This window comes from Rhyacophila brunnea, unplaced genomic scaffold, assembly GCF_057557595.1.
Source record: "Rhyacophila brunnea isolate RB1 unplaced genomic scaffold, BYU_Rbru_1.0 scaffold_24, whole genome shotgun sequence".
Classification (NCBI taxonomy): Eukaryota; Metazoa; Arthropoda; class Insecta; order Trichoptera; family Rhyacophilidae; genus Rhyacophila; species Rhyacophila brunnea.
This window is the reverse complement of record NW_028232904.1, coordinates 22,479,698-22,495,836: the sequence shown is the minus strand read 5'-3', so window position 1 is coordinate 22,495,836 and position 16,139 is coordinate 22,479,698. Positions and strand designations below refer to the sequence as shown.

At 33.7% G+C, this 16,139-nt stretch overlaps 1 protein-coding gene across 1 annotated transcript; it reads right to left on the bottom strand.

Annotated features, from left to right (window-relative positions):
* Positions 1 to 236: 236 nt before the first annotated feature.
* On the bottom strand, positions 237 to 2,886 carry LOC147069212 (basic juvenile hormone-suppressible protein 2-like). Its single transcript, XM_085951083.1, has 4 exons — positions 2,733 to 2,886; positions 1,789 to 2,625; positions 1,539 to 1,696; positions 237 to 1,313 (listed from the first exon to the last, which is right to left on the bottom strand). Exons 1-4 carry the CDS (start codon positions 2,811 to 2,813, stop codon positions 392 to 394), a joined length of 1,998 nt encoding a protein of 665 aa, XP_085807209.1. The 5' UTR covers positions 2,814 to 2,886; the 3' UTR covers positions 237 to 391.
* Between the last annotated feature and the right edge of the window lie 13,253 nt (positions 2,887 to 16,139).

Below are 16,139 nucleotides of genomic sequence, written 5' to 3'. Positions count from 1 at the left end.
TACACAATATAGTCTAAGTTCAATGAAAACAAATACATTTTACTGATAATGTCTAATGTGTACTATTTATGTCTGATCTTAACAATCTACCTCCACCCTTCGCTACTGGTATGTATACATATACCTACTTAAATAACTTGAAGACAATTTGTTTATTTGCCAATGATTAGCAAATATGAGATTTCTTATTTCACAATAATAAATTTCATACGGAAAATTCAAATAAAATAGAGGTCTTTGTTCATAGAACATTTTATTAAATAATATCATAAGTACAAAAATAATCAAAAATCGTTAACAATGAGAATAGCCTGGTCACATATTAGAAGTGCTACACGTCATTATTGGCACTGTACAAAATGAAAATGATGGTAAAATTGCTTATCGACTCTTACTGCTGGTGGACATGCTCTCCAGCAACATTTAGTTTAGCGTAGTCGTGGCTGTGGTGGATGGTGACATCGCTCCAGAACATGTTAGGGTAGTAGTAATGGGTCTCATCAATAGGACGATCCAGAGGGAAGCCGAAAGGCTTATTTTCGTAATAACGAGCTCCGCTTCCGATTCCGGCAGTGTATTGGTAAGGATATCCAGTTCCATAAGGCACCTTAGCCTCGTCGAAGGGAGTGACGATGACGTAAACTTGGAATTGCATGCCTCCCTTCCTGCCCTTGGGCAAGAGAAGTCTGCGTGGCCATCCGTTGTGGGCTTTGCTCTGGTCAAGGTAGAATTCGCCGTTTCCAGACAGTGCGTTCATGATTGTCACGTAATTGGTACGGGTGTGGGTGCTATCGTCGACGGTCCTAATGAAATCAGTGTTCTTGCGGATCACGGCGTTCTTTCCAGACTTCAAATTGTAGATGAAATAATCAAGTTCGACAAAGTTGTACTTGTTGTCATCCACGCTGATCTGGCGGCCAAAGTCATCGTATTTAGGTCCCAAGAACACTCTGACGCTCGCTTTGCTGTCCTTAGCTGACGTGATTTCGTAGCTGGCATAGAATGGCTTATGGTTAAGACGGTACTGGCGGGCGTAGAACACGTACTTTTCCTTCTTGGCTTCGATTTCCTCCTGGTTCTGGATGGATCCGGTAGTGATGTCAAAGTCAAACGCTTCCATATAGGTAGCAAGAGGACTAAAGGCAACATTGTCAACCTTAACACCTTCGTAGAAGAGATCTTTCTTAGTGTAAGATGGAAGATGATCCTTGAAGTGGAAGAAGTACCTCATGAAACGAGTGTACAGCTGGTAGAACATGGGGTCGCGCATGGTGGTCTGGAACTGCTCGATAGCTGAGGGTACATAGTTAGCCCTGAAATTAAATAAAGCATATTAGCAAACTAAAAAAATATACTTTATGGAAACTATATGAATTGAGTCAGCATTTTCTTAGTTGAATTAATTCTATTTTTCAAAATGATGTTATCAATAAATATATTATTCAAGACACTCGACTTTAAAAGACATCTGTATAATTTAATACAAGTTATATAATATATTATTATCATTTAAGTGAAAAGTTGATAATTGAACTCACTCTTTGTAGGTATTAATTCCTCCTCCCAAAAGAAACTTGGAGATGACGGAAAGGTAGTCGTAGAACTTGATATCTCCTACATCCCTGTTTCCTTGGACGAAGCGGCCCAAAGACTCGATGTCTTCGTAGCTCTTCAGTGAAAGCTTGGTTCCATCATACTGCAAACAAAATAAAATAAAATAATAATTTAATTGTAGAAGAATTTTTTATCTTGAGTATTTTAAATGGTTTAATATAAAATAATGTTTACCAAAGTGATGAATCCAAGGTAGATAGCTGTACGGATACGCCTTTCATAATCTTCAACTTCTTGCAGATGGTAAACGTTGTATTCGTTATCTAAGACAAAGTCTTGGGTCCTCATTGGCATGGCATGTCCGTTGTGGTATTTCATGTTGGGGTTGAAACCGGTCTTGACTGGCAAGTACCATGAGAATGTTGGGATCTCTCCGAGTCCGTTGGACAATCTCTCGAGGTAGTAACGAGCCATCAACTGTTGGTGGACATAATAGTACAGCTCTCCACGTCTGTCCTTGTTAAGACCGAAGTCTTGACCTGCCATCCAGAACGGATAATCGATGTGGAAATAGTAGTAGTATGTGTTCAGACCGATATCGTTGGTGAAGTATGACAGCTGTTGTTCAACGTCGTTGTAATCGTACGCGACGCTGAAGTTGTTTTTGATTCTGTACACATAGTTATCAGTTTCATAGATTCCTTCCTGTTGTGCCAATTCTTTGTCCATGAGGTGTCCTTGGGTCTTGACATAATTGACCTTATCCATGACGTCAGCGCTGACGAAATAGAAGGGGTAGATTTCGTAAGGAGCGGGAAGAACGATTCCTTGGCAGTCGGGACGGTGGATAACGGCAACGGTGAAGGAGTATACGAAGAGACCTTCGTTCATGTGTTCACGGGCCCAGCAAGCGGTCTTGTAGAAAGTTTCGAAGTCCTTAGCATAGTAAAACACGTGGAAAAGAGCGATGGCTTCATCTCTGTACTGGTCGTAGGTCAGAGTGAAGATCTTGTATTTCGGGAGGAATCCCTTCTGGTAGAACCTCATGAAGTCTTTGACAACTTCAGGTTTCTGTAATGAACGGTTACGAAACATTCATTTCAAATAATAAATACATACATATTTTATGACTTATGTGTGTAAATTAATTCTCATTTCTTAAACCTCGTAATACTCACCGAGAAGTACTCCTCGTGCTCTTCCAACTTCCATTCGTGAGCGATTTTCACTTGTTCTTCGTTGTAATTATGTTGATTCATATGATTCAACAGGTCATACACCTTCTTTTGCTTGTCCAAGACCTCCTTGTCAGCTACAAATTAAAATCAAATAATTTGTTAATATAATTTGAAGATAACATAGTACATATTTGGAGCCTCGTTGCTCGTGATTACCCAATTGGAGAACCCAGAGGTATTGCACCAAAAATATATATCATTGATTTAGTACAGGTGATTGGATCATTGTTATTATTGAGCCAAGATTCATTCATCATGACAAGGATACCTATTTATACTGTGGTGATTAAATCAATGTAAAATCAATATCAATACGAAAATTGTGTCACTGGATTCAATATAAATACATTATTAAAATAATAAATTACTAACTAGTGTTTATTTCACCAGTTGTCAAGATTTAGTTTAGTTTTAGACTTGAAAACTCTATCCAAACCAGGCATTTTTAAATTAAAATATAAAGTTAATCTGAATTATATTAATCGTAGGTACTTATTAAATATTTATTATTACTATTCAATTATTTAAAATAAAATGTTAGGTAAATTTTAAACTAGATCACTATTATTTGATTGAAATTATGTACATAATTATGTAATATAATTATTTGTAATTAACTATTTCTTTTATTCAACGAATAATTCACAAGATTTTAAGAATGTAACATTCTAATTATTGAACAAAAAACAAAAAAATTCGAATTTTTCGAAAAAAAAATTCTATTGGTTATAATATATTTTCTCAGAAAGTGTTTTTCAAAATTATGTATGTTCAATAATTAGAATGTTACATTCTTTAAATCTCGTGAATTATTCGTTGAATAAAAGATATAGTTAACTATAGATTATTAGCAAGTTCAAGTACGTTACATCATAAAAACATTGGAGAAATCCACGACGTCGGTTAGTAATTGAAGTAATAGGTATCTACTTTTATTAAATAAACAAAAACCGAGTGCCAAAGTAGCTTGATTTAGAAGAACGCTGATGAGTGGGTATTAAAGAGGCCAATAATTAAAATTTGTCCCAATTAGTACGTCGCCTGGTAGCATATAGGTAATACGCGGACGGGGCGTAAACCCAGGAGATGCAGGGTTCGATTCCCTGCCTGGGTGGCTTACTTTTTTCAAAAAGATTTTTTCTATTGGTTATAATATATTTTCTCAGAAAGTGCTTTCAAAATTATGTATGTTCAATAATTATTTGTATTAATTTATCTATACCTCTTTTTCCCTGTCTGTAACTCATTAGAAAAAAATAACATACGTAAATATGTAGGGGAGAGCAAAACAACGAGAAGACGTATTAAAGGGAGGTAAAGTGATAAAAAACATACACGTAAACCAAATTCGAAATTTGAAATATAAACCGACGCAAATAAAGGAATCGTTCATTTTAATCGGGTCGTGAAAGAAAATAAATAATAGGATACAAACGTAAGCGTTCGTCTTACAGTGCAGTACTACCATATCGAATATATAGATAGTATTAAATGACATTACAATAATTAATTTGTGACTGATTGACGGAAAGTTACAAAGAAATATGGAATGGGGTAGGAAACACGATTTTTAAAATGATATTAGTATCAATGAAAATGTCAATTTCTATAAGGATATAATCGATTCAAATGAACATAATATTTCGGGTGTTTATAAACCCAAGTGAAAGTATCAAAAAATCAACAAAGTGGTGCTTTGATAATAAATTTGTATGTTATAATATAATACACAATCATTTTAAAAAAATAGAAACGTTGTAAATGAAAAAGAATTATCGGTTAAGCGTCACCGCTTGACAAATGAAAGCGTTCGAGCCACGTTTGACAGAATGTTGACAGGTGCCACTGCCACCTGGTATTTTTTTCTAGTATTATCTATTTTTATATTAGTCTTGTAACGCTTGTAAGTTAATTTTATATTGAAAGCATATGCATTTATTTATTTTAAACAAAACATTGTGGGCATAAAAAATCAAAATTCAGGACGTTCACAACATGAGATTTACATTATAATAAATTTAATAAACTTTTTCTTTTATTCAACGAATAAGACACAGGATTTGAGAATGAAATATTCTATAATATAGAATTATAATATAGAATATTGAACATACATAATTTGAAAACATCTCATGCATATACACACTGGAAAAAATCTTTTTGTAGAAAAAAAATACGATACCCAGCGGGTAATAAGCGTCGATAACCATTTCATCTAAAAACCACTAGTTAAAATCGTCGTTATTAAGTAGGATGCCCGTAGCTTAATTGGAAAAACATACTGGTATGAATCCAGCGGATACAGGTTTTTTTTCTACAAAAAGATATTTTCTTGTGTGCATAATCGTCACTGTTCTGGCAGAAGACACTAATTCGAAAAAATGACATATTGAGTTAGTTATACCAAAATGTTCCTTATTTCAAACTTTGCCGTCTGAAAACCTTCTTAATAAATAAACAGTCTTAATTTTAAAGTCATCCTTTTTACGATTACTTAATAAACTCACATGATAGACCATTTCAAACATTTTAACAACTTCAAAGTCAAATTATTCAAAACTAGTAATCTCCAGTTAGTGTGTTCTGCCAGAACAGAGACGATATATACATGAGATGTTTTCAAATTTATTATAACAATAATATTACTCTACAAGAGAGAAATATTTTAATTAGTAATTAAAAAGTAAGTAAAGTAATTTAAGAAAAGTAAAATAATATTTCAAAAACAAAATTCATAGCACATTGAAAACGTATGTGTCTTTAGGGAGCGCATGGACTAGTCTTGCACCCCTCATTAATATTATTATTGACAAAGTATTATACTGATATTAATGTTTCTCACCTGCTTTGAAGTTTTTTATATTCTTGTAAGCATTTGCCGACATGAAGCCTAGAGCCACAACGAGGAATAATGCAAAGAACTTCATCTTGGAAGTATGCAGTACTCAACTGTACCAATTGCACAATTGTTTCGCTTTTTATACTAAAATCAAACGATATCACAATGTATTTTATCACAGGTTGAAGTTCCGCAATAATACTCTTATCATTGCACAAATTTCAGCCAGCAACCCATCATGTCAATGCGAGTGATTGCAAACATTTTAGTAGTTAGATTATTTCGAAGGCGTGTCCGGAAATTTGTACGTATGCAGTTTGATGTAACGTGAGGTGTTCTATCGGATATAGATTACCTTATAAAATATTGAAATCAATAATTACTTTCCTAAATAAACATTTAAAAATACATTATAACAACAACCGGAATACAAGAGAAAGACAGAAGTAATGGGTAGGTGTTAAGGCTTAGGCGTTGGACTATCACGCCGTGGGTCTCAGGCTCAAATCCTGGGTCTGGCAAGTACACATATTTGTTTTTCAATTTGTGTGTGAGTCAGGGTATGGACCTAATAGGTTGAGCAAGTGGCTGACATCCATTTCTCGTAAAAAAAATATCTTAATACAAACCTCTACCCTGTGGAGGCCGATATGATCATATTAGGATCGGACATGGTCAAAAAAAAAAGTTAATTAGAAATGCAATCATAATATCTTATAATTTATATAAAATTCTAGTAGGTTCTCGTGTCAAGTCGTACCTATCAAATATCTGATTATAATGACAGCGTTATTATCAAAAATTGCTATTCGACGCGTGCATTCTGACGGTGCTGCTTTACGGTAGCGAATCATGGCACCTTACGAGGGCTCAGAGCAACCGTATACTGAGCTTCGAAAACAGATGTTTGCGACGGACACTGGGTGTGCGGTGGTATGACTTTAGGAGCAACGAGGAGATTAGTGAGCGCACTAAGCAGCCTCTCATCACGCTGAGAGTGAAGAGGCGACGTTGGACCTGGCTCGGCCACGTGCTGCGGATGCCAGAAGAAAATTTCAACCTGGCTTGCCTGTTCTTCAAGCCAACCGGATTCCGGTGTCTTGAATGGCCGCTTAATACTATCTATATAGTGTATACGGCGGAGCTGAGGGATGTTGGTTTGACATGGAACGATGCAAGAAGACTGGTTAGTGACTGGTATTCTTGGAGGCGCCAATTGGTGTCCATATGATCCAAGTAAGGGGTGGATATGGCCGAAGAAGAAGAAGAATATCGAATTAATGGTCTTAATAAATCTAATAAAACTGGAACAGTACTGTCTGCAATGCTCCACGAACAACGGGGATTTTTATCTGAATGCTTTAAATCTATCTGAAACTACACTCAAATAAAGGAATCGTTTATTTGAATCGGGTCGTGCACGAAAACAAATGATTTTCTTTCGACCATGTCCAATCCTAATAAGATCAATGGGCTTCCACGGAGCGGAGGTTTCCATTAACAAATTTTGTTTTTACGAGAAATGGATGTCAGCCACTTGCTCAACCTATTAGGTCCATATTCTGACTCATACACAAATTGAAAAACAATATGTAAACTTATCACACCCAGGATTCGATCCTGGGACCCACGGCGTTATAAGCCGACGCTTAAGCCGCACGGATAATGATAGGATACTCTAATAATAGTTTGAAAGAGGGAATGGGACAACTGGACGCCAGGACAATTGGACGCCGCACTGTCGTAGACACGTATACAGAACGTAGACGAGGAATTTTAATCAGTTTCTATCTACTACTTAGTAGTTTTAATTCATTTTACTCTTAACATAATGTTTTTTTTTTATTTCGGATTGAGAATAACCATGACTAAGACTTTATATAAAAATAAAAAAACTCCTTTTTCGTTGGAACTTAAACAAATGCACGATTAAATCAATATTTACGTGTGCGTATTATAATAATCTAAATATAAATAATAATATTAAATATATATTTTTTAATTGTACCTATAAGTACCTAACGTCTTTTTATTTTTGATTTGCGTGGCGTCCAGTTGTCCCGTCGCCAAATCGTCCTAGACCCTTTGACAGATGCGTATAATGCAGTATTAGCATATAAAAGTATTAAACAACTGGTATCAAATAATATGGTTTCGCTTAGGAAACACGATTTTTAAAATGTTGATTTATATACAAATAATCAAATTAAAGAGATTTCGGGAGTAGATAAATCAAATTTCTTATTTTTAAGTCCTATATAAAATGAGCGAATATCAAAATATTACGTTTTAAACCCCTTAGAAATTTCATAAATATTATATGGTACTTAAATAAAAAGGTTTATTACTAATATCATGTTCTTCAGATAGCGTCTCAAAATTAATGAACATGGGATAAAGAATGGATCATACTATACAAGAGGAGCAACGACCTATCTGTATCTTTTTTCTAAATATAAACATAATAATATGTAATAATTACGGAGCAGATACCTGTATCAATGTTATGTCTGAAGTTTCCTCCATAATCAGTCTGCTTTCGTACTATCTTAATTAATCTTGGCAAACACTTACCCAGTAATTGTTTAATTTGTTAATGGAAAGACATTAAAATAAAACGCATGTATTTATTTAATGTAGTATACCTATTGTGTTTTATTTTATGTAATAATTATATAGCTAACAACTTATCCTTTAAGAAAAAGTTTTGCGAAACGTATACAAAACTTAGCTGCAGCATTGCCAAATTATCGTTCTTCATGCCAGGTTCAACATGTTTAACATCATAATCATGGCCGCACATCGTGAAGCGGCCACCCAAGCCAAGATGTATGGAGAGCCCCTCTACCCATCGCTAAGGTTAAGGGCAGTATGATTTTCGGCAGTAGTGTTCTTGAAATTCTTCTTTCTTGTAACCTCAGAGCTAAGGTGATTCAGTATATTTTCAGCAATTTTTAAATAAATCCAGTTAAATTATCGAGTTTTCGACACCCATCATAATTATTATGAAGTACCTACTGATCGCGATCTCTTTTTATAGTAGCCAAGTAACATATAACCAAGTCACTTAAAATATTTATAAAATAAAATTCGACACATGAATAATTATCATTTAATAACATAAATCATCAACTATATCACATCAAATTGCATTTTACAGCGATGCAATTTTAAAATTTAAATATTTATTGAGGAATCTAGTGCCGCAGGTGACTTTTTTACTATTCGAGCAAATTTTTGGTTTGTGTTTTTCTCATATAACTGGTCGACCCGCCACGCCGGCCCCTTCATAAGCCCGGGCCCCCATGCTAGAGCTCTGTCAAACTGCCATTAATGATGTCAATTAGAAGAGCGATCACTCTGTTTAACCAAATCGCTTCGGATGTTGATATATTCCACCTACGAGAGTATGAATTTATGTGGACATTGTTTTGTAAATTCTCAAAATAAGGTTTATTTAGCTCATTCTGCGTTCATCCATGTAGGTATCTCATTTTTTACAACGTTTTTCTTAACTCGTATTCTTATTTGTCCGGTGGTTCTTTGTCCAGTACAAATCTTACAATAGATTTTTAACTAACTTCCCGACTAGCTAGACATTTGAAACTTTTAGAATATATCAGAACATGATGCCAATGCATTTTTTTAATACTTTTTTGAATTCATTTTCAGTTAATTCTGTTTTGTATGTAAAGTTATTTCCACACCATTATTGGTTGCTAGGGGTCTGGGGTCCTAGCAACTAAATTATTAATATATATGTGCGTTACTATGGAAATCAATATGAATGTCAAAATTACATTTCAGTTTTATTTCTATCAAGTACAAATTTTTTTGAACGTCTAAGCTAGTCAAGTCAAGTGTATATGATTCAACAGAAAATTTAACAACGTTGTATATAAAAATTTCTTTTTATCTTGTTATTATTTATATTTAATCTTCATACTCTTTTTATACTGTTTTAATTATATTTCTTTGTTTTTCATGTCATGTTGTAAACATTTTGTATTTATTTTTTAAGTCACTATTATGTAAATAAATAAATTTGAATCGAGTAGTATCTATCTATATCCGACATAAATAGGCCACAATAAACTTTTTAACGTTTTAATTGAATTATAAAAAGTAACCAACAGCATCTGCAAATTGCACTTTTATGTCAATGAAAACAAACACGTGTGACCGACAAAGTTTAGTGTGCACTATGGCAGATCTTAATAGCCTACCTCCACCCTTCGCCACTGAGGTATATCTACACAAAATGTCACAATTTTTCAAAAGAGGCATTTGGATAGGCATGCTTTTTTCTTACTTTTGCCGACCTCTTAATACTGCCACCCAGTTGTTTTACACCCCTAACATCCCGGCTTGGCGCGCCTTTGATTAACAGGTAGTTTGTTTTGATATACCATCAACTAGCCAAGATAATATAGCGCATTGCCATTTAATTAACAGGTATTTTGTTAAGATATACCATCAACTAGTCAAGACAATAAGTGTAATAATAATACCTAAATCAAGTAATTAGCGAATTAGAAAATTACATGATAGGGTTCGCAAGTTTCACAACAATTCACACACATTTTTTATTGTTTTTATACAAACAAAATGTATTCTGTTTATAAGTAAATAATTACTAGATAAAAATAACTTTTTATATACAACGTTTTTAAATTTTCTGTTGAATCATATAAACTTGACTTGACTAGCTTAAACGATCAAAAAAGTTTGTACTTGATAGAAATAATACTTAAATGTCATTTTGACACTCATATTGATTTCCATAGTAACGCATGTATATATTAATAATTTAGTTGATAGGACCCCAGACCTCTAGCAACCAATAATGGTGTCGAAATAACTTTTCATACAAAACAGAATTAACTGAAAATGAATTCAATTCTACTTAAAAATGGCTAAAAGTATTAAAAAATGCATTGGCATCGTGTTCTGATATATTCTAAAAGTTTCAAATGTCTAGCTAGTCGGAAAGTTAGTTAAAAATAGATTGCAAGATTTGTACCGGACAAAGAACCACCGGACAAATAAGAATACGAGCTAAGAAAAACGTTGTAAAATATGTATTATGTGTAATCTTAAAAAATGGGTAGACAAACGTTGATAATTTTTTTCCTGGTCTATTTAAAATTAAATCGTCACAACAAAAATAATATATGTCACTAAAATAATATTTTCACTTATTTATTTCGCATGACGATACATTTATATTGTGATAAGATCCGCTTTTTGACCTTTTCAAAAAAAATCTATTACCTATACGGTGAATAGGTCAAACGGGTGAATGAACCACGAAGAAATAAAATGAAGAATTTGATTTCTCGTTGCATTATAATATTGTTCTTAATCTATATAATCTTTTTAAGATAATTTTGTACATTTTGCTAGGATCTTGAACATACTAATTCGATATCGTAGTATCAAAAGTATGTAACTTAAAAAAATAACGGCAATGTTTCACGTTATATTTAGTAGCAATTTTTTTTATTTTGTAATTCTGTTTTAAAACGACAACATTGACAACTTGTGTAGGTACCTATCTACAATATTACGTCTCTGTTCTGGCAGAACACACTAACTGGAGAATACTAGTTTTGAGTAATTTGACTTTGAAGTTGTCAAAATGTCTTGTGTGATTTTATTAAGTAATCGTAAAAAAAGACTGTTTATTTATTAAAAAGGTTTCCAGACGGTAAAGTTTGAAATAAGGAACAGTTTGGTATAACTAACTCAATATGTCATTTTTTCGAATTAGTGTCTTCTGTCAGAACAGTGACGATTAGGTATTAAAATTGTTCAATTCAATTCAATTTATTTTTTGACATATTGTGGACATTACAAATTATAAGTTTAAGACATTTACAACATGATATGAAACATTATTAAGTATAAAGAAAAAAGTAATAAAAACGATAAAAATGAAAACATAAAAAGAGAACATATTAATATAAACATACAAAAGCAGTGAAAATACAATCATACATCTATAGAAACTAAAGAAGTACACCGAGTTTGTTAAGGAGACCCTATTTTAAGAATTTATAAAATAGCGTCCATCTAAACTCACCCTCACGCAAGTGAAATATATCAACACCCGAAGCAATTTGGTTGAACATAGTTATCCCCCTCCCAATTGGCATTACCAGTGGCAGGTTGGTTCTGCACTTTGAGAGAATAAACAACTGATGCTCTCTATCTCTAAGATAGTTATCAGGAACACACAGGTCAACACTACCCAGAATGGCAGAGTTCTCATTTATGCATCGTGTAAGTCGAAAAAAAATACGTAGCAAAAAGATCTCTTCTAAATGACTGCAGTATCTATGTAAGCATACTAATATATTATGTATATCAAGTTGGAGTTGACGAGAATCGTCCAAGGTGACAACATGAATCCACCAGCGTTGCCAATTTAACGTTTTGGTCTTGCCAGATCTAGCATTTTTTTGATAGGCGTCTAGCTTGCAAAAAACGTATCTGGCTTGTGGCGTTTTTACTAGCGTTTTTTGATGCCTCGAACAACGTTAAATGTGTTGAAAAAACGCTAGATATTTAGTTTATTTATTTCCACACGCATCAAATGTCTGACTATCAGATACTTAATGCAGATAGGTCTGTAACTATTTTAGTGATAAATAAAACACGATGAAACTATTTCATGCATTATGTAATGTGTTTGTATATATTACTCCGAATTTCCGCGTATATTATATGATAAGTTAACAATTTTTCATCTAAAAAGTATGTTATTTAATTCTCTATTGCTGTGCTACGTGAAAGAAACTCTCGTCTTCAAACATAAAACCAATTTTTAATGCCGTTGACACAATATAGGTAGGTATTTGTTGTTATTTTGAAATATATTTCTGTTAAAATGTGTGTTTTGACTTCATTCTTGGTAGAATAAGTAAATTTATTTGCAATTTTATTTTCAAAAAATGTAGCGTTTTTTCATGCCAAATAGCTTGTTTTCGTACCACGTTTGGCATGTTTTTGTCAACCACAGTTGTTAACACTGCATACCACAATGGCGATGGGTGGAGGTACGTTGTTAAGATCTAACATAAATAATAGTGCAGATTAAATTTTGTTAGTAAGACATATTTATTTTCATTGAACTACGAATACAATAATTATTTGCAGATGGTGCTGGTTAGTTTTTAAAATTTAATTAAACCATGCCTAAACCAAAGCGTAATTATTTCGGTATGCTATGGGCGATCCAAGAAAAATGGTGCACACTTTTTTAGACATAATTATTTGTTTTCGTTGAATTAAAAATACAATATGTTACAGGTGGTGTTGGTTAGTTTTTCAACGAAAAAAAAGAGGAAAAATATTGATTTATCTGAAATAATAAAGTAATTCCATAATAATTATTCTATTTCTCAGACCCACCTTTCACATTATACGGTTTTGACCGTACGGAAAAAATCGAACTGTAAAAATCCGAGTCGGCACAAGTTCACGGTCTTTTCTCACTATACGGTTTATGCACGGCTTTTTTCGGCACAAGCTCAGTTTGTGGTGCTGTTTTGTTATAATGAATCGACTGACCGTACGATTTTAAACCGTTTAATACGAAAGCGTGCATCAGGTCGCGTACACCACTGATTCATCGGTGACCGTCAGGTCGCCGTGCTTAAGACGATATATCAGTGAAACGGCAAATAATTTTCAACTATAGGCGCGACGAAATTTTTGACATTCAAAGAACGCACGTCGAGGTGTGAATACGTCAATTTGTTTCGTGATGGCGACGGGGGTATTAATTCTTAAATCGTGTAAAGATTACTAAAAACGTTACCCATTTACTTAGAAAACATGTGAATGAATATGTTATTATTTTTACTAATAGAACAATAAACAGAACATTAAATGGGACGCATGTTGGATTTATATGACAAATTATATTTCGTTCGGCATGCATCATTTGCATCCGGGAGCCTCAATCCGCGCATCGCCTAGCCACGATCTTTTTAGACCGTGCCCCAACTATTGAGGTATAACCTTAAAGTGACAATGGACGGCTGCTATACGGCGCCGTTTCAGTTTTTAACCGTCGCCGTGTAATCTGAAAACGACCATGCTCTTCTTTATGCCACTAAAAGAATATCGCCGACGGTCAAAACCGTATAATGTGAAAGGAGCGAGAGAATGACAATCTGCCGTACATAAATAGTTATTGAAAAGCGTCACGATAGACGCGCGGTAACACGTCGACTTAATGATCTCCACAAGTCTGTCAGAGCTCTAGCCTGGGGGCCCTAGCTTAGAAGGCACACAGCGTAGCGGGTCACCCAGGATAAATATAGACGACAAATTTGCCTTATTAGGAAAAAAACGCAGGACAAAACAAAGTCGCCTGGCGCACTATTTTCCTTAAAGTATATAAGATTTCTACAAAAGTGACTGCGCGATACAATCTAATGTGATATATGATGATTGATATAATTAAATTATAATTCACGCGTAGAATTTTATTTTATAATTATTTTTAATGTGTTTCTTGTGTTAAGTGATAGCTATGTATCCAATACGACAAGGGGTCGCATGTTACTTGGCTACCACAAAAGGGGGTTACGATCAGTGCTTCATAATAATAATAGAATTCCGAATACCGACAACTCAATAATTCAAGTGTATTTCTTTAAAAAATGCAAAAAAATTTCCCTTAATACAATCGGAATAACCTTAATTTTACGTAGCGGAACCTTGGAGTTACCTGGGAATACAATTTGAGGAACAAAATAGTAAATTATTATTACACTGCCCTTAAGCATATCGATAAGTTGGGAGGCCAAACATCGTGGTCTGGAGGTTCGCTTCAGGATGTGGGGGCCATGGTCCACTTATGAAGTCAGTGACGTCCCGTGGGGGGAAGCAGATTGAGCGTCGCTTGGGGCGGCAGTTACTCAAAGGGCGGCAAATCGAGGAGAATCATTAGGTATATATAGAAAGCTACCTAAACTTAGTAATAACGGAAATATCTTTCCATTAAAAAAATCAGCTCACTGGTTGGAAACAAAATATATTAATTAGGTACTATAAAATTTTCAACAGGACTTTATTTCTTTGTCGGGTTCGCGATGTCTAGTTTACTTCCACTGTCCTTGGACGTCACGTTCTTCACAGTCACTTTCCAGTTATTGAAGTTGTCAGGTGTATTTTTAAATGTACCTATCTGAAACCGTAGACTCTCAATATTGTCTATTAAAGCAGAGATGGCATTTATATTAGATTTAGGAGTATACCTATATCTTGTTAGTAATGTATCCATATAACACAATTCTTAGATATTGGAGTCATGAAAGGATGATAAAAAGTACTGTATAAAAAAAAGGTGGCGGCATTTTGGCACTGCCTAGGGGCGGCATTTTGTCTAGGGACGTCACTGTATGAAGATGTGGATCTTAGGTATCTTGTTTTTCAACGTGTGGTTGGACCCATAACATAACATGTAGGTTCCTACCTAATGGGCAAAACAAGTTTCCGACATTCATTTCTCATTTTTTAAAATCTGTTAAGAAACCTCATCATGAGGCGGTCAAAATCAACATTGGATATTACCAATAAAAAATGAAACATGTAGGTACATTTATTATTATTTATATTCTTCTGAGAATAAATTATATTATAATAAGTACCTATATATTTTAGAAAAATGATAAAAAAATACTGTCAACATCAGTGTAACTTAATAAATTTAAAATATTATAATAATGATCATACCTATCTACATTTTTCGTGATAAAAAAAATAATTTTATTTATAATATACAATAATTATTATCAAAGTACTTTTAATACTGCCATCTGTTGTAATTTTTGGATGGTTGTTGAATTTGCTTAAAATTAATAATGGATAGGTTTTATTTAGCATGGAATATCACCTAATTAGAAGCATTCCTAGTAATTATTATTTTTTTTATTAGCATTACTTTTTTCTGGTGAGCCAGTGGCATCATACGGCGCACCATGCGGAAAAAAAACTTAAAATATTATTAATTAATTGAATGCTTCAATATCATATCAATGTATCTAGAAATCGGGAACATAAGTTGTTTGTTCGCCCAAGGTGCAGACCTAATCTGCCATTGGCGATTTCAATTGGGAGGGCAATAACCAAATCGCTTCGGATGTTGATATATTCCACCTACGTGAGGATGAGTATTAATAATTATAGGTGGGCGGTATTTTATAACTTCTTAAAATAGGGTCTATTTAGCTCATTCGGTGTACCAGCTTCCATGTATCTACTTAATATTTTTTTATCTACTATTTATATATTTTTTTTCTAAAACCTACTGCATAAGTATATTTATTTTTTTCCATGTTATAATTTGATCACTATATGTAAAAAATATATTTGAATTTGAATTTAATACTAGCGATGAAACACGAAAAGACAAAAATCACAGATAGTATACACTATGAAGATATACACTAATACGTATTATCTTTTTTTCGATTTCTAACCGCGCGCTTCTC